The sequence below is a fragment of the Lagopus muta genome, chromosome 11 (genome assembly GCF_023343835.1).
Source record: "Lagopus muta isolate bLagMut1 chromosome 11, bLagMut1 primary, whole genome shotgun sequence".
Classification (NCBI taxonomy): domain Eukaryota; kingdom Metazoa; phylum Chordata; class Aves; order Galliformes; family Phasianidae; genus Lagopus; species Lagopus muta.
Genome location: NC_064443.1, coordinates 11,015,360 through 11,034,382, shown reverse-complemented (window position 1 = coordinate 11,034,382; position 19,023 = coordinate 11,015,360). Strand labels below are relative to the sequence as shown.

The window sequence follows — 19,023 nt, the reverse complement described above, 5'->3', positions numbered from 1 at the left end:
GACAACTGTGAAAACTTATGACCCACTTGCTTATTTATCCCTATGTGTTGGCAACGGTATCTCTGAAAATACCAGGAGAAATCTTTTAAGGGAAGATCAGAGGTTTTCTTTCCACATAGAGGAGTGATATTGGATACTGACTCAATGTTCAGACCTCTTTCCAGCCACTGTAAGCTGTAGTGCTGCATTGCTCTCCTCTTTGGGGTGAGATGTGCCAGAGCCCATGGGACTGCTACTGGAAGGAGACTTTGTTTGGGTTCAAGTGCCAGATGCTTTTGGAGCGAGAGGAGCAATTTTCCAGTCTTCTGCTGCAAAGATATCTGGATTTGTAGCTGCAAACAATTTGCTCTCATGCTAAAGCACTGATCCCTACTAGCCCACAAGCTGGGAGCTGCTGAGTATTGTTTTCCCTCTGTGGTGTGACTCTGCTTTTCTGCACAGTTCCTCCATCCCTGCTCAGTTCTCTGCTGGGCTGCTTCAGTGTGTGCTCAGGATGATTTCTCTTGTGTCATTGCACAGCTGAGATGCAGCTTTTTGGGGTGACCTCTGCTTACAAGGTCCCCAAATTAGCTCTTTTGCATCATTAGGCCTGGCTGAACAGTAGGGGATCTTGCTTCAGCCTATTTGTCTTCCTCTGCTCCTCTTAGCAGCTCTGGAGTCTACAGCCCTGAATTATTCCTGTTCTGAATACCCAAATCCAAAAATCCACAGTTCGAGATAAATGATGGGATTTCCCCTTATGTTCAGTGATTAAGAAAATAATTGCATAGCATATATACAGCATTAATGGAGAAGGATGTACTCCATACTGTCCTGAGAACCACTGCTCTTAGCCTTTGCGTAACATGAAGTAGGGATTTAAGTGAAGGACCTGCAAGTGTGGTTGCTCCCCATAGTTCAGACAGTGCCTGCTTTGGTCTGAGCTGCTTATACTGGAGTTTTGGGCCTGTTTGTACAACTGGGGCTCACAACTGAAGTGTTAGCTAAAGGAGGCAGTCAGGAGGAATTGCCTGGAGGAGGCAGGTTAACTGTTAAAGTTAAACCCACAAAATCTGGAAAATGCTTTGAAGTGATGCAAGAGCACAGCTTCAGGCGTGGCTCTGGCAATGGCTCTTGACTCCTGTTGACTCAAGATGCACCTTTTCGCTTCTCTTAGCTAAAAATGTTCTAGCTAAGTCAACTTAGATGCTTGCAAAAAGAAAGGGCTGAGCCATTGCAGGCTATGATTAGTTTCTGGTCTTGCAATAAAGAATAAAACAATTTGGATAGAAACAATCAGTGTTCTAGGGATGGACTCACTAAGGACTGGGATGTTTTACCCCAAGAAAACACGTTGTTTGTAGTTTTGGCAGGAGAAAGTGCCTGTGCTTATGTCTACATGGAATAGGGAAGGAAATGTTCCCCTGCTCTTAGGAGGGAGTGGGAGGAAGGTTGCCTGGGGGACACTGGTTACTGGGAAGAGATCAAGAGTTTTGGGTTTTAAAAACTGGAACATCCAATCACTGCAGTTTTTGGCTTTCCCTCCTGAGAGGGGAGCGTGCTGCTTTAACATGTGTTTCAGATAGATCAGTGAAGCTGGTGCACAGGCAAAATCCATCACTGGGGAGTGCCAGATTGCTGGTGTTCCATGGAGGGGTCACTGCAGAGCTTGGTTCTTGCCATTACTCAGAGCTCCAGGAGGCTGCTGGCATTCACTGCTGACTTCTCCCCCACCACTTCCCTACTTGCTGACGGGCAGTGACAGATGCAGATGGCTCTTTTGAAAATGGTTAAGCAGAAAAATGTACAGTGAGTGTTTTAGTGTGCTTAGAGATGAAGGAGATGGGTGGGGGGTCTTGGAGGTACACTCAGCAACATTCTCCATCTCTGTGCTCTGTGTAAGTGTGCAGCAATGGCTCTGATTGCCTACTGGATGGGTAAATGTATCCTGCAGTGTTCATTATCTATAATAAGTTAATGTTTAGGACTGGCTTGTGGAGTTCACACTTAAAGGAAAGAATAATCAGAGTTCTTCCTCTGGTTCCATTATGAAATGATTTAAATTCCGGACTTCTTAAACAGATCTTTTTAAGAAGTCCATTTTCATCTTCCTATAGAAATATATAAGTAAAGAACTGTTATGTTTTAAGTCAGCTTCCAAAAAACAGAGCATCTGCTTAGGCTAAACAAAAGCCCCATTGCAAGTCTCAGGCTGCTGTGCTGTTGTCTGGGGTTTCTGAATAAGCACAGCTAAGGAAAATTGGAGCAGGTGAAATGGAGCAAGTGTGGGGCCATGGATAGTTGGGTAATCAGCTGTGAAATTTCTTTCACCAAGAGGGTAATGGACCTTCTTCTTGTCCCTCCTCCTCTTCCCCATCAGCTGTAGCCCAAAATCAGTCAAGGAGAGGCATATGCTCCCCAGACCTCTTGATTTTGCAGAGCCAGGCTGGAGTTCCCAATTAAAATCAGTCTTCCCAGCAATCCACCTGGGAGCACCAGGTCTACTGTGCCAGAAACCAGTCTTGAGGGGGTGATGGGCTGGCAGAGAGAACTGCAGCCCAAAGTAGACCGCAGTGTGTAGAGGTGCATTTGTAAACTGAAGAAGTTGGTGGGGAGAAGGGGATGGCAACGTCAAATCTCTATTTAAGATCTGAATTTAAAAGAAATAGCAAGCGTCTGCGTCAGTCTCTTCTGAACCCCCCCTAACCCGAAGCAATTTCTGTTGCTATTAATGTGATCTTTATGTGCGGTTGGAACTTTGGCGTTTCTCGGCGCACTGTAAGTGCGTGTGGTTGGGTGTTTTTCCTCCTCGTTTTTCTCTGCCTGACTGTTCATTACGTTTGTTCAGCTGTCTTCAGAGAGTCTCCTGAGACTTCCTAATGTGGAGTGATGTAAGATGCTGTGTGTGTTCTCCCAGGCTCAGAGCGTGTTCAGTGCTAAATGGTCTGTTGCAGGATCTTGTAGTGTTGCACAGTCCTGTGACTTCTGATGAAGATACTTTTAGAGGCGATTAAATAAGTAATGGTTAAAGTCACAGGAGCAAATATCCATCAAGCAGTGGACTAAATCACTAACATTTTGAACAGCTTTTGATCTTCCTTCTGCTGTGCTCTGTCATCTTTGCATAAAAGTGTATTTTGTAAATGCCATCCCAACCAATTTAGGCTGTGTGAAGTTTCCAGCTCCACTCCCACCAAAGTTCTGGGAGGACTTGAAAGTTTGCTCTGGGGAAAGAGAACAAGTTCAAAAGCAGCAGAGTATTTGTTAGGTACAAGAAAAAGCAGGTGCTAGTACAGATGTATATAGAAGGGTAGCTTTCTTGCACCAGATGAATTTTGCTCAAAGGTCGGCCTGTTCTAGAAAAGAAAGATTGCCCTTTTCTCTGGACTGATGTCTTATGGGCTGGTACTGCCTCTTTAGCTGCATGCTCCCCTCACAAGCCCACATGGATGTTTCCAATAGGGACCACTTGGAAGCTGTTCCAACATGAACTTTCCTCAGCCCATTCTCTCCTCAGCTCAGTTTTTACACTGAATAGAAACCAGAGAAAGCATTCTGTATGCCCTCTTTACTCCTGGGGAGCAGTATGTGCCAAGAAAACCGAATGGCGTTCGTTCATTTTTTTACCCAGTGTTGAAAGGCTTTGTAACACCCCCTATCCCCTAAATTTACTCCTGTTTCCAGTGGGCACAGTGTTTGGGTCAATAACTCATTCTTAGGTGAGACTTGTTTGGTAGAGTGTTTTTGGAGAGCTTTTAGTTCAGGGCATACAATCATAAAGTTAATGCCAAGAGCTGGAGTGTGCAGACTGTTAAAAAACGGATGGTTTAGGTTGGTGCCTCATGGTCTTTTATGGCACCTATATATTTTGATGTCACAATGTGTCTGTTCTGGCTGCCTATTATTTTTTTTGGATGTGTGTGGTGTGCCCTTTTCCTTCCCCTTGAGAGACTCGAGCTTTTCACTTCAACTGATTTTAATATACTGCCACCTGAAACAGGAAGCAAGCATTGTGTTTATGGGTTTTGGCCAACAACCACAGAGTAAACATCTTTATCTGCTCCTCTCCGGGCTCCTGGCAGGCTGTGCCAGCTCAGCAAATAGCACAAACAGTTCTGGATTGGAAATTCCAAAATGCCTCTTCATTTTCTGATGGCAGAAGAGGGATGGGACAGCTCTGCCCAGTTCTCACCACAACCCAAAGCAGCTACAACTGTGTAGCAGACCTGTCCTCTCCTGCCATTTCCACTGGGACATGGATTAGTGGGCAATATTGGTGGTAGGTGAATGGGTTGGCCTTGATGTCCAACCTTAATGATTCTCTGATTCTCAGTGCAGCAGATATTCTGGGAAGGTCTCTATGGTGGCATGAGTGTGATTGCTTTGAGCTTTGCCTTAAAACACCTTATGGAGACGTCCACTTCGTGCATCCAAAGCAATGTGCTGTTCTCAAATTAGCATCTTCTCCTTATATTTGTGGTGCAAATGTAGATTTTTTTTTTTCCCCCCTTAAGATGAGGTTTCTTTGCAGGAAAAACATTAATAGCCATGTGAAAAGATTTCTAATTACAAATTTCAGCTCAATTACTAATTAAGTCTATTGTCAGACTGAACGACTTCTTAAAAACTAATTATGGACCAAATATTTCCTTTGGAAGTGTTTTTTTCTGACTTAGTAATTTTATTGCTTTTGTGTAAGTTATCTGTACACGAAACAGCTGAATTTGAACCAAAGTAGAGATGTTAGAGCCTTTCAATCCGAGCAAAAACCTCTGGCATTAGGCTGAAACCCAGTTCCCACTCTGAGTGTGGTGTCCCCACTTTGCAGAACTTCCTGCTAGCACATCCAGCTGTTCAGGCCCTTCAGAGCTATCCAGGTTTCATTTTCCTAAGAAAAAAGCCTTGCCCATGAGTTTCCTTCAAAACTTCCAAGCTCTTGGCCACATTCAACCAAACACTGAAGTAGACTCAAACTCATCTGACTCTCCTAAAGAAGCAGCCTTTGTGCTGCTGTGCTCCTCCTGCACCATCTGTGCATACAACCTTGCCTCTATACATGATGTCAGTTCCCAGGGGAATGCAGTGCCTATGGATAAGCTGCCTTTTGGATGTGAGATATAGGCTGGTGAACGTAAATGCAGACTGTGTCTCCCAGCATGACTTTTGGGGACCTTTGTTGTGCTGCAGCTTTGCTGCCTGTCCTGCCGAGTGTCCGAGGGAGATCACCTCACTGCATCTTCAGTGCAGCAAAGGGAGCAGATGCTGGTCTACTGAAACAATTTCCAGTCCAGTGCCCTACGCCCACCCCTAGTGCAGGACCAACTGCTTGAGGGTAAAGCAAGGAGCATCTGCCCTGTCCCCGTGTCCCAGCATTGCCCCAAAGCCCCACCACTTGCCCAGGCCCAAGCAGAGGGCTTGCACGTGCAGTGACAGTTGCTCTGCCCTTCCTAATAAAGGGTTAAGCTGAGTTTTCAGAAAGCGCTGCAGGCAGGCCATAAGACTGCAGCTTCATGCTCCCTTACGAGCACCCGGCATGTGTTCGGGAGGCAGCCTAGTGCTTTGACAGCAGCTTGACATTGCCTTGAAAGGTGCTGGAGGCTCTGCAAGCACTTGCCAAGAGGGGGTGGGGGAGAGGGAAGTGTGTCAGGCAGCGCTGCAGCCGCAGCCTCCTCTGCTGCTGCAACTTGGAGGCTCAGCCGCCAGCCAACTTCTGCAGCTGGCTGTGCACGCAGCTCTGTGCGTACCTCCGCAGGACCAGCTGCTGCCTTTTCTCTTGTCCCTCTTTCCCCATGTTTTTTGTTTTTGTTTTTTAAATTCTCCCCCTGCCTGAGATCCCCATGGAAGCCCCAGAAGGGCTCGTGCTGTGGGCTGACAGCTCTCCGTGGGGTGCTGCCTGCTCCCAGCCGGCACAGCACGAGGAGCAATGCCGCCGGGAATGAAGCGCTCTGCATTCGCTGCATCTGCTGGAGCCAGGGCTGGCCGGCTGCCTCCCCTCCAACCAGCTGTTCCCTTTAATCACTGCGCTCCTAACTTTCGCTTTTCAATGCCTGATGGCCACTCGATCCGAGCCAACCACCACGGAATTTTAGGACCGTAGCCTTCATTTTCCTATTTCTATACAGCACTGGGGAGCCATGTAAGGACATTTCTTTCGGAAGGATTGCAACGTTTTTAGAGTTCTTGCAAACTGGACTGTTTGCGGTCCAGGACGATTTCTTTTTCTGTCCCTACGGTGAAGCAAGGAGCAGTGTGTGTTCTGCAGGGCTGCTCGGCTGCGGGTGGCAGCAAAAAGTGATCCCAGAGCAGTCGGGGTGAGAGCAAGGAGTGCCTGCTGCAGTTAGTTGAATGGTTTGATAGCTAATAGCAGACATGCTTTGTGGACTGAAAAAGGATTTGCAATCAGACTTCGGTGAGTGAGCCTATATATGTATGTGTATGTGCGTGTGTATATATATATACATTTTTCCCTTCTCCAACAGTTTGCTTTTACTTATTCTGATTTCCTTTAACTACCTTAAATACCACTAACAGTTTCAAAGCAGAGGGGAGGTTTACAAATCCAAACCTTTGCATCCAAACTGTGACTTAACTGCTTTGATTTTGAAAATGTGTCTCTGCTTCTCTGGAAAGATTTTCTCCCTGTGACCACTGTGAGCACCCTTCAGGCTGCTTCCTGCCTTCACCGCCTTGGGCTGAAGGATCAGCAAACCCAGGCTTCAAATACTGCGGAGCCTTTACAACTCTTCTGTTTCAGTGAAGCCTAATGATAGCTCTTCTCTTTTTCAAGATGAGCATGTGAATGGGCTGAGCATTTAGCAGTGGTTGAAAGCGGGCTGGTGCAGGGAAATAGGAGGTAAGGGACTGCTGAACATGGTGGGATTGCTGCCATATCCCCTCCCCCTTCTCCAGTGTAATACACTGCTACATCTTCTAACAAATAATTTGGCTTAAGCTAGAAATTTGCCATTTCAATGAGATGCTGACCTCTGGAAGCCTAGGGTGGGCTCTTTGCTTTTTTCTGTGGAATTTAATGTAGCCATTTAACCTCTGCTCAAGAGTGGGTAGATCAGTGTAGAAAGGCACCTCTGCAGAGGTCACAAGCACCAGGTCCTGGCCCCAGGCTCTCCAGCATGGATAGGCTCTGTTATTTCCAGCTGGGTGCGGTGTACTTTGTTGGATGCTGTAGCTCTGCTTGTTGCAGCTAAATGTACTGCATGGAGCTTGTTCTGCTCTGCTGCAAGTGTTCCCCTTCTGAAAGCAAAGACTTTGGAGTTGGAAGTACAGAGGTAATTTACAGTGTTGGAACCATTTTACTTTGCCTTTGTGCTCTCTTTGGTGTACAAATATTCAATGCCTTAAAACACGAACCTAACTCCAGAAAATTGTGGGGTTTTTTCCTCCCTAAATCTGAGAGGTGAAATAAACCAGGTTCAGAGCAGCTCATCCTGGTTGTGTTGCTTAATCCTATGGATGGTGACTAGATGTGATACGCACTTGCTGTAGCAGCACAGCGGTGAGTAGTCAGGGGGCTGGGGCTCGTTTCAAAGCTGTCCAAACCATGGCGATGCATACCAGTAGGCAGAAGAAGCCCAAACACATGATTTAGCAGGACAGGAATGCAGCTGTTCCACAGGAAGATCAAAAACCAGCTTGGCAGGAGTTCCAGTGCTCTTGGGGCTGAGCCATAAAGTGGGCCCCAGCTCAGGGGTGGCTGGCACTGGCTGTGCCAGAAGAATCCCAGCTGTGGAGGAGAATCATTTGTCTGCTTCCATGTCACTGGAGGCGTCTGGTCCTACATTCATGCAAGTCTCCATGGTCACTGTGTTGCTGCAAATTGAGTGAAGGAATGAGAAATATTTTTGGTTTTAGCCCCAAACTTCTTACGGAGAAATACAGTGCATTGGGTTTGATTTTGAATTTGATTTTGCTGAGGCTTAATTGAGCTCTCTTGGCTACTAAGCTGATTTCTCAATGTTTTATAGTGTGTTTCCAAATCCTTGCAATTGTAGGGCTTCCCTGAAATGCTTCATGGCCTTTCTGAAGTCTGGAGAGAAGTTCTGTATTTTGCTCTACTAAACTTTGCATTCAGTCAGTCCTTACTGCAGGATTACTGCAGGAGTGGGCAGAGCAATGGAGCCAGCTAAATCTCCTTGCTTCTGCAAGTGACCAGCTGAGGTTCCCATATATAAGTGGCAAAGAAGAAATACAGTAGATCAGTATGTCCTTCTGTGTTTTTTCCTTCTGTGTTTTTTGTTTGTTTTGCCCTCAGAAGATGTGCTTTTAGCATAAGTGATATTGAAGAAGAGCAGTGCAAATTTCCTGTGCTTTCTTACTGAGCTGCAAGCTGCATCCCTTATTTGCAGGGTGAAAATGCCCAAGGAAAGAGATCTAATAGATCTTTGCCTCCTCCTGCCTGCTGATTTTTCCTGCTCTGTGCTGTGTTTTCTTTGAAATGGCCCCAGATCATCACAACTTCCAAAGAGGCACGGGGAGAAATAGAGACAGTGTCTGAAAGGACAGAGGACCGAAGCGTGTAGTTAGACTAAGGCAGGAGGAAATCTTTACAGATAAATCTTCTGTGAAGAAAGATTTTATCTTTCTTATGAAAGAATTTATCACAATAGCACTATTTAATATAACTCCTGCTCATCAACCTGCTTACGTCACTTGTCAGCTTTGCCTCAGTGGCAGCCAAAGGAAAGATGAAGAGGGAAAGAAGCTAGGGTGCATGTACCAGGACAGCTCCTGGGGTCTCAAGCTGAATCGTGGTGAATTTAATTTCCTTAAGCCAAAATGGGTGAAGAGTTAGAGAAGTCTGAGTTCATTTGGTCTGTTCTCTGCCTTTCTTGAGCTCTAGTACCCAAGTCTAGGCCCTGCATTCAAGGTTAGGCTCTTTGTAAGATGGGTAAAAAGAAAGGATTTACAGGCTTCCCATGCTATACCCATCTTTCTAGATACCACTGGGGTGTTTGTGGGATTGTTTCATTTGTGATCCACAGTATCTGAAGAGCCCATCTGCAAAACTGTCACTTAGATCTGTTTTTTTCCATCCTGAATTTGTTAATTTGATTATTCCTGCCCAATTTTGTTTACTTGAATGCACCTCTGTGTGTTTGTTTTCTGGATCGTTCCAGTTTCATAGCATCTGATTTATAGAATCATTCAGATTGGAAAGATCTCTAAGATCATCAAGTCCAACCACCCATCTACCACCAGTGCTGCCCTCTGAACCATGTTCCTCAGTACCACATTTTTATGGCTCTTGGACACCTCCAAGGTTGGTGACTCCACCACTCCATGGGCAGTCTGTGCCAGTGCTCAACTGTTCTTTCTCAGAAGAAATTCTTTGTAATATCCAACCTATTCAAAAATCTGTTTTCCAGCCTACTTTCAATCCTTCATAACTGGTGCCTGTCAGCAAACTTAATAAGAGCAATCTCTCTGCAGTCATTCAGGTCATTTTGTGAAAACCTGGAGCCTTTCCAGACTGGGATTGGCCCCACAGAACTTCATTTAATACATCCGTCCCTTCTGATTGTGAGTAAGTGATGAATTTTCTCAGTGTGTGGTTTTCCAATCAACTTTGTGTACACTTTATAATCATCTGTATCCTACTTCCCAAACATGCTTATAAAAATAGCATGTGAAACCGTGTCAGAAGCATTTCTAAAATTGAGATATAAGAGCTTGCATTTTCTGCCTACCCAGAAATGATGCTCTGTTATAGAAGGAAGTTGAGTGGGCTTACTGTTGGCTTATTTGTGGTAGATCCAGGATTGTGGTTAGTCCTCCTTTTCTTTCAGCACCTCGCACATAGATGGACCATTCTAGGAACTGAAGATAAGGTGATAAATCTGTCATTCTCCTGCTCCCACTCTGATATTGTTTCTATTTTATTTTATTTTATTCTTTCCCAAGTTGAACTCTACATCTTGCTCCTTTGCTGTCCTATGATATCCTACCCATCCTCTATGAGATATGAAGAATACCTGCTGATGGACAGATATTTGGCGTTCAGGACTGAAGTATTTTGACTATGAGATACTGGTCCATGGTGTCAGCTGAGCACATGCTTGTTAGGCTTTCTCTCCAGCTATTGGAGACTGACTGTTGGAGTTCACATGTACCTCTCTGCCAACTGGCTGAAGCAAATCTCATTGCAGTTGGAATAGGTGCATTCAGGCTGCAAGTGACCATAGTAGGAGAGTGACTTCATGTGCTGTGTTATACCCGGCTTCTGGCTTTTTGTCCAGGTTCATTGCTCTTTATAATGTTTGTTCTACTTTGTTAATCCACGTAAGCCAAGGATAGCCAAACTGCTAAAGAGTTTTTGTATGTGAGGCATGCAGGATTTGATTTTTGGGTGGGCCTCTTCTGTCAGGTAGCACCAATAGGATAGGAGGTGATGGCCTTAAGTTGCACTGGAGAAGAGGTTGGATATTAGGAGGACTTTCTTCTCAGAGAGAGTGGTTGGGCAATGGCACAGGCTGCCCAAGGGGATGGTGGAGTCACTGTCCTTGGAGGTGTGCAAGAACTGTGGAGATGTGGCACTGAGGGATGTGGTTATGGGCATGGAGGGGTGGGCTGGGGTTGGACTTGGTAATCCTAGCAGTTCTGACCAACTTTAATGATTCTATGATCTATTTTGAAAATCAGTGTTAAAATTGGTACGGGCACGCGGATGCCAATGTCTATTGCTTAAGATGTGATTTCCATCCTTGTGTAGATAATATGAAATTTTGCTTGGAAGGTCAGAAAAAGGTGTTGGGCAACTTGGAGGGAGGGTGCCTATATTTTTATGTGTTTGCAGCACCTTCTCATGCATAAAATGAGAAAGAAGTAATCAGAAAGAGAGGTTGTTGGAAAACTGAAGGAGAGAAAGTAGAGCTAAAATAAATACTTAGCAATGTTCATCAATTGGCAATTGAGTGCTACCAGGCATAAGAACATTAAAGGCTCTTTTCAGCTGTCAGTTCAGCTACTGCATAATTTTCAGCATGTGAGTAATCCCATCAGGGTGTGCATGGTCTTAAGCCTTGATAGGATAGGACCCCCAGGTCATTGTATGGCTGTCTGTTCGAGGTGGCAGAATGCTGTTTCAAGACAAGTGTGCTTACGTGGGAGTGAGGAGATTCTGGTTCTGTGACAGCCTGACTGCCACTCTGCTTCTGACTTTTTTTAATATTATTCTGTTCATAACAAGAGAAATTACTAACCGAGCTTGATGTTCTCAGCTGCCAAATTTATTAATCTCTGGATTTTCAAATCAGTCTGGTAACTTCAGGGACATGTAAAATCAGACAGGGTGTTATGTGAATTTCCATTCCCAGCAGTTCTCCTTGCATTCCAAACAATTGCTGTACCCCAGTTTTTTATTTCAATGAAAGTATTTTTTGTTTTTCTTTGGCTGTGTGTTTTTGTTCAAGGATCTGATAATTGCATGCTTGGAGATGACGGCTTTTCAAAAGCATCTTTCCTAGCAATTTTCAACTGGGGATGTGGATAAAAATATCTCTTTTTTTCTTTTCTTTTCTTTTTTTTTTTAATCAGAAATGTTTTCAGTAATGTGCAATTATGAGCTGTGCCTTCATTCAATTCATCCTGGAAGAATTTGCTTCACAGGGAAATTTGTTTCCTCGCTGCTGTAGATGCCAACATGGTTGGCAGATGCAGGTTTCTGTGAGGAGGAGGTGGGAAAAAAAAGGCCTAGAAATTGTGTGAAGTAAATTGGTCCCAACACCTGGAAACCATAAAAGAATGGGGAATATATATATACACACACACACACACACACACACACACACACACACACGTTTTTGTTAAATCATTGTTAGACTGCTCAGCATAGCAGTCCCAAAATGGCCTTTAAAGTTATTTAGCATAGCCAACTTAGGAAGAGATGATCCCACTTAATCGTGCCTCAGTTGCTCTGCTTCTTGTTGTGCAAGTTCATGAAATGATGTTGGAAAGATGTCAGGAGCTGTGGTTTTCACCCCAGCGGTTCTTTGGCTTCTGATCTCAGTGTGTAACGAGCGCTCACCTGGTGCATCCTAATGGAGCTATAAGCTAAGAGCTGGTAACGTTGGGGAGAGTACATTTGGCATTAAGGTGAGAAGGGCTGTGGAGCAGTTGTGAAATGAATAAAAGTACACTGAGAGGAACTTGTGCCATGAAGAGTAAGATCTGGCTCCTTGCTGCTCTGGTGTGTGAATGAAAATGGGTTTTGTGGACCAGCTTCATTGCATCCTCCTCCTTCCTAAAGGATGGGAGTTGTTCTCAGGTCCCATGCCTGCTGCTGTTTTGGGGACAGTGCATGGTGTCATCCTCAGCCTCTGAGCCAACCAGGTGCTCAGTTTTTTTTGAGTAACTTCCTGCCAGGTTCTGCTCCTTCTGCACTGCCCTCCTGATGCCATGTGAACTGCCAGCTCCAGCAGAGTCCACCAGCCTTAGGGATCTTCTGCCATAGCAGCGCTGTGATGGTGCAACTCCATCAGCTGGCTTTTCCCAGCCAGATCACCAAGCTAGCTCGTGGCCCTGCTTCTCTTTGAGCAACCAGCTGTGTGACCGTGCAAGAGTTGGATGTCTGAGTCAAACCTCTGATCGTGATCAGTGTTGTGCTGCAGCTCCAGAGGAGCTGTTCCAGCAGTACGATTCTGCTGTGCCTCTGGTACCAGTGGAGATCCCTTCTGGTCCCACTGGCAGATCCATACAGCATAATGACCACGGCAGATGGCGCAGCCTGAAATCTGGGGATGTGGCCTGCTCCTGCCCCAGTGATTTATCGGGGATAATTTCTTCATGGAATGCATTCCCATTTGGGTCGGATTAACCTGTTGGCATAGGAAGAATGTACACATTTTGTTTCATTAGATGTTTATTTTTATAATGCAATGCATTTCCCACGTCACCCAGTGCTCCCTGTGTCTCAGTCCCATACCTTGGACTCAAGTGTGCTCTGGACCCTGCTGTTGTTGGGGGATGTTGGCTCCCCTCGCAGAGCCTGGGAACAAAGTGCTTCCTCCTCCTTCTAAATGTCCCTTTATCATTCAGCAGCCAACTCGAGCAGCACCATGAGCTATATAATAGGCAATTAGCTCCTAGCAGATTTATGTGCCGCTGCATTTTATAAGCAAACAATCGTGTCTGTTTAATCATTAAATGGATCTGCTGTATCCAGTGTTCACAGAGCTGATCTTTTCTTCTCCCTGTGCCCCTGCTCTGCTTTCTTGCATCCATTTTACACCAGTGTAGAGGAGGAGCACTGAGGAGCTGTGCTGGTAAGGTGCAGTGCCCATCCAGTGGTGGGCAGCATGCCCCCAGCTCTATGGGGGTTTGGGAAGCAGTCAGGTTTTGTATTCCTGGTTAATTTTAGAAATACCTGCACACAGTGCTCTTCTACACATCCATTACACACTCGACAGAACCTGCTGGTTTTAATTTTTATTAGCACAAGTGCCTTGTTGAATCAGAATTAAGTGCATATTTGGGAAGCATAATGTGAAGCATTACATTTAATGGTCTGTGTTTCTGACATGAGTCTCCTCTATCCTCAATACTGTGTGGTTTTTAGTTACACTTGAATTTTTCCTGAGCTCACTGCCACTTCTTACCCTCTGTAAGCTGTAGGAATCCCTGTGAGTGTTTTGGAGGATGGCAAAGCCCTGCTTGCTGCAGTATGCTCTGATTTGCACCGGGATTTCCCATGCCTTTTGGGAATTTCTTTGCTGGTTGTAGCTGAGACTGTGTTCTCCCAATGACTTCTGCTTCCTATACAGTGTGAAGCAACAGCAAATCAGACAATTGTTTGCATGGAGGTAGCTGCACAAAACGGAGTGCATTAGTAACTGCTGGAGTGTTGTCTTAATTATCTTTTGCTCCAGATGATGTCTTCCATTATGGTGGTGCTGTAATTTCTGGGGAGCAAGGGGAGCAAGAAGAAGGGCAGAAATGAAGCAGGGTTTGCTGGAAGCGAGATTCAATGGGCAGTTCAGGTAAATTTTTAACAGCTGGTTTGATGGGGCCAGATCGCACCATTTCCAACATCAAATACCTTTGGGCTTTGAAACGTTTTTATTTCGTCATCTTATCCTGCTAAATCTGATACTGCCTGGCTCTTTGATTTCTCTCTTTCCCTTTCTCTCCTTTCACTTTAAGAAAGCCTCTTGCTTAAACTTTCTGTAGTCTTTTAACTATAAGCTTCTTCCATCTCTCACTGTGAATCCTCCTGACACAGCTGAGGATAAAAGCAGCCCAGACACGTACATGGGCCATTGCATAATGGATGGTTTGTGTGTCAGAGTCTAAAATCTACATATGTTTAGATCAATTCTGAAGTGGGTACATCTGTATATATTCATATATAATGGCTTTTACCACATGAATGAATAATCCAACACCCACGACTTGATATTTATTTTTTTTGAAGCACTGCTACTTAGCTAAACACGGAGGGGAGAATCACATTTATGGGAATTAAGTCTTAGTAAGGTTTAGCAGAGCTTCATGGATAAGCTGGAAATGAGTCTAAATGGGGTGCCGGAAATCTTTCTTTTAAAACAGTTAATGCTGTCTGGTACTTCTTCCTTATTTCTTGATTCCCACTGGTTTTTAAACACTTTGCTTCGGAATGCAGTACAAATCCAAGATAAAGCACCTGATTTTCAACCTACTGCATTTGTGTTTTCTCCTAAGCGGCAGTCGGTCCTCCTGGAAGAGGAACCCAACCTTTGCGACCTGGGAGTGTTGTCTTATTGCAGTGCAGAGGCAAATCTGGCTGTGAGATATTTTGGTGCACTGACCCAAGATGATGGAGCTGTAGGTGTCCCTGCTCATTGCAGTGCCGTTGGACTGGATGGCCTTTAAGGGTTCCTCCCAACTCAGATGATTCTATGATTCTAAGATGTAGGCTTAAAAGGCTACAGAGAGCCACGGTTACTTGATTCATAAGGCTGTGAATTCTGTGATTGTTCATTGCTCCTTTTGGAGCCATAGCCTTGCTCTGATTCTAAGATCAGTGCAGTAGCAAAAGAGGACACGGACAGCTTTGGTATTTGCTTCTGACTTTTTCATGCTAGTGTTGATGGGATCCCTTAGATTTTGTCTGTATCTATTTTCTCAGTTCACCCGCAGGTCCCTTGCTCGTGCTTTTATTAGATATTACTGCACTGAAGTGCATCTCGTGCCTTTTTTGCCCATTGTTGGGTTTTGTGGTTTTACCTTTTCCTTCCCTCCCTCCCTCCCTTTGTTTTCTTCTGTTGTGATTTGCATGGGTTTTCTACTTGAAGCTGTCGTCTCCTTGATGCTGGAGCTGCTGTTGTCAAACTGCTGTTGCTCCCAGAGATTAGCACAGAAGGAGGTTTTTCACGGGTAAGAAGGGTTTTTCCTCAACTCATCACTGTAAGGAATTGTGTTTTATAGAAGGTTTCCTTAAGACTGGCTTACCACTCTTAGCCCATCCCCATGCTGCATGCTGTAAGTTGAGCCCAGGTGCTGATGTGCCCTCAGGAGCACTTATTTTACACGTGTAACGTGGGCTCTCCTGGAAGTGCTGTAGGAGTAAAACAAAAAACCATATCACAGCTTCAGTGAGTGCCTCTTCAGAAGGGATTACCTGGCTGAGTGATGGCATGGTGCCTTGTTGCCACCTCATCCTCCTGATGTGTCCTCATTCTTCAAGTGGGAATGGGAACTCTTGCTCTAAGCTGGCCAGAATCACAGACATATTTTGTTATGGATGAAAATGACCTTTCTCTGAACTGTGATTTTTCTTTTCAGCCAACTGTAGCCCAAATTACATCTTTTCCTATTTTTTTTCCTTAAGACTGGGTTGTTTTGAGCCCAAATGAACCATTCACAGTCCATTATCACCCCCTGCATAATGCAGGTCAAAGAGCTTAGTCCAATTACTATGAATCATGTTCCAAATCCCCTGTCAATGGTGCAAAATGATTCTTAGAAAGATTCCCATTTGTCACAACAAGATACACAGTGACATAATGTCCAGGAGGGTAATCCTTCTCTTGGGGTAGGAGGGGAGGGCACACATGTTCCCACACCTAGGCTGAATCTCTGCGCCTTTCCTCCCCAGTTTTTGGCTCTCCTATCTCTCCATTAATGATTTGTATGCTCAGATTGGATATTAGGAATGATTTCTTCTCAGAAATAATGGTGATGCAGTGGCACAGGCTGCCCAGGGAGGTGGTGGAGTCACTGTCCCTGAAATTGTTCAAGGGTAGATGTGGTACTTAGGGACATGGATAGTGTGCAATATTGGTGGTAGGTGAACAGTTGGACTTGATGATCTTAGAGGTCTTCATGACCTTAATGATTCTATAAATCAGATTGCTTTCTCCCCTTCTCTTCAATGCAGTGCTGCCTTGAGCTTCTGATGCATCCTTGGAGGATGGAAGCCACCAGGTACCACTTTCAATGCAGAGACCATAGGGACCAAAATGGAGTTTGTAAAAGCAAAATAGGTCAAAGAATTTATTGTCATCATCGCTGCAGAAATGATCTGTTTCAAAAGGGCTAACCAGGTGTTGGGATTGATTGGTTTTGTTCCTAAAGAGATTTTTGTTGCTCAGAAACAAAGCAAAACATTTTGTATTATGGACATACATAATTTTTCTTTTGGCTTTAACCCTTGAGGTATTGAAAGTAAAAGCCTACCTGCCTGAGTGTACCACAGACAAACCTTGATATGATGTTTTGTCACTAAAGCAATTGCTTTTTGACTAATTCAGGCTTTTAAACAAGCAGGTAGTAGTGGCTGCTAGGTTTAAGTGGTACAAATTATTTGAGTGCTATGGTTTAATAAACTGACAGTTTTTAATTTCATCTGCTGAAAAAGCCACAATAGAGCTGTCTTTTTTTATTTGATTTCACTCCACAGTTATTTAGCACGGCATTTGTTGCTTGAAATAAAGGAAGTCCCCAGGGTTTGGATTCAGCAGGTTCTTATCCAGCTCCGTATTGAAGAGAAGTTTGGAAGCTTGGTTGGAGTTAATAGGGAGAACTGTGTTCCCTTGTCAGCTAGGATTTACTGCTGCCTGCTGCCCAGATTAATAAACACCGTTGTATCCAGGAGGCATTCTTCCTTGGGAATGGCTTTAGACATCACTGGTTGTTTCTCACCATATTACAACGGCTCACTTGGATAATTTTCATGAGAGATCAGTCTGCAAATGTATCTGATTCATTTTTGATTTTTAGTTTTGAAAGGTGGTTTCTTTAGATAACACAATCTGTATATCAGCAATATTTCGTCTTCCTAGTTCGTTGCTGGACCCTTCCCAGTGCACTCTGCACTGCTTAACAAAAGAAATTGCAAAATTGACTGGAAAATGTATCTTTAATAACAGCATTTCAAGCACTGGAGCTGTTGAGAAATAATAATCTCATGGAGTTGGTTTCTGCACTATTCTTGTCCCTCGTGAACAAAATTACTGCACATATTACTGCGTGCACATGCAGATGTGACCTGCAGGGAGGTGAGGAAGTGTGCAATCTGTCTGCCTCCATCTTGCTCATAAATACAGACTGATGAAGCTGTCTGTAAGAATGCCTGTGAGGGTGAGAGGGGCTGCAGGAAGGGAAGTTCCTCCCTCCTTTTCTCTGCTTTTATTTTTTAACACTAGAAATTCAAATCTTGTTGGGGAAGTGTGTAAGAAAAGCAAAGTGGAAAAGGCTCACTGAGTGAAATGGACCTTTTGGGTATGGGCTTTTTGGGGGGTGTTTTGGAAGAGATGCACCAAGGAGATGTTCTGGTTTTGTATAGGAAATGCTATTTGTGCTGAAGACCCAACCTGTCTGTCCTTCAAGTAGTGGTTGAAAAGCTGATGTAATGCAGAAAGCATAACCTCATCAGAACAGGGAAAGAGGTGTCCTTGATGTTTTTAAATCTGAGGAAGAAAAGCAACCCTGGGATGTTTAAGAACAACAGTATAATTTCCTGCATGAGCAGAGGACCAAATAAACCCTATTTTTCAGTTTTGCCTCCATCACTCCTTGTTCTTTTCACTACCATGCAAAAGAAAGCGGGTGGTGAGGCTAAAGCTGTTTGCACAGCAATTCTCTTTGCTTTGCCAAGAGCGTGACTTTAAGTCTTTTCTACCCAAAATAGTTTTGAGAAAGGTTACAGGACTAAAATCCTCTTTTAGCTGCTCTCTCTCCCCCCACTTAAGGATATTGGCCACTGGGTTCCAGAGACACAAAAGGACAGTAGGTGAATGGATGGACAAGCAGCCTGAGAAGTTAGTTTTCATAGAAAAACAAGACAGAAGTCATTTTTTGAAGATTTCTTTTCCTTCCTTTCTCAATATAGTTTGAGTGGAAATTAACAACTGCTTCCCGGTCCGCCGCTGCGTGCTCCCTGAGGAATGCTGATTAGATAAAGTTACTCTGTGAGGGCTTCCAAGGCAGGAATGGGAGGCACACAATGCACTGTCACAATGCCTCTGATACATAACAGCAGGATGATAATGGCAGGTTGGGTGCAGGTTCTTAAATCGCCTCATTTCATTTTTTTGCCTTTTTTTTTTTTTTTAATGGAATGCTATGTATTTAAAGAAAGGAGTACTGCATCTCAGCACTGCAAGGCAGGTCCAGCATTCATTCTTATCAGATGGGACTCAGATCAGTCCTTGGGCAGTTTTTAATATCCTGTGAAAGCTGATATGAATTAAATCTCTCCGAATTCTGGCTTCACTGCAGAGCCAACTGAAAAAGGGCTTTGTGTGCGCACATATACACTAATTATATTTTCTACTGATTTACCAAATGTTTAAATTCCATCCTTTCCTCTGAAAGCAGGAGTCTTCCCAGGCTGGATGGGGCGGTGAGCAACCTGGTCTAGTGGGAGGTGGCCCTGCCTATAGCAGCAGGATTGGAACCAGGTGATCTTAAAGGTCCCTTCCAACCCAAACCATTCTATCATTCCTACATCAGTGTCATGTGGAGGGTTTGCAGGGGAGAAGAAAGACACCCTGTTATCTCCTGGTAGCCAACCTGCCATATAACAGAGGCATCCTCTGTCCCATACCTTGA

General features: G+C 44.4%; 1 protein-coding gene across 7 annotated transcripts in view; it reads left to right on the top strand.

The window, feature by feature from the left end:
* The window catches only part of GRIP2 (glutamate receptor interacting protein 2), a 218,533-nt gene that overhangs the window by 140,778 nt on the left and 58,732 nt on the right, over positions 1–19,023 (top strand). Inside the window, exon 1 of one of the 7 annotated variants that reach the window (XM_048957649.1) lies at positions 5,668–6,115. The exons of 3 other annotated variants lie outside the window; for them this stretch is intronic. Coding sequence is in view for 2 of the 4 variants with exons in the window: in XM_048957644.1 (XP_048813601.1) it covers positions 6,349–6,388 (40 nt within the window). In the remaining 2 variants the exon portion in view is untranslated. Of the gene's footprint in view, positions 1–5,667; positions 6,389–6,814; positions 6,833–13,942; positions 13,971–19,023 lie in introns of those variants that run through there. 3 more of the 7 variants (XM_048957644.1, XM_048957648.1, XM_048957646.1) reach the window with 3 other exon arrangements.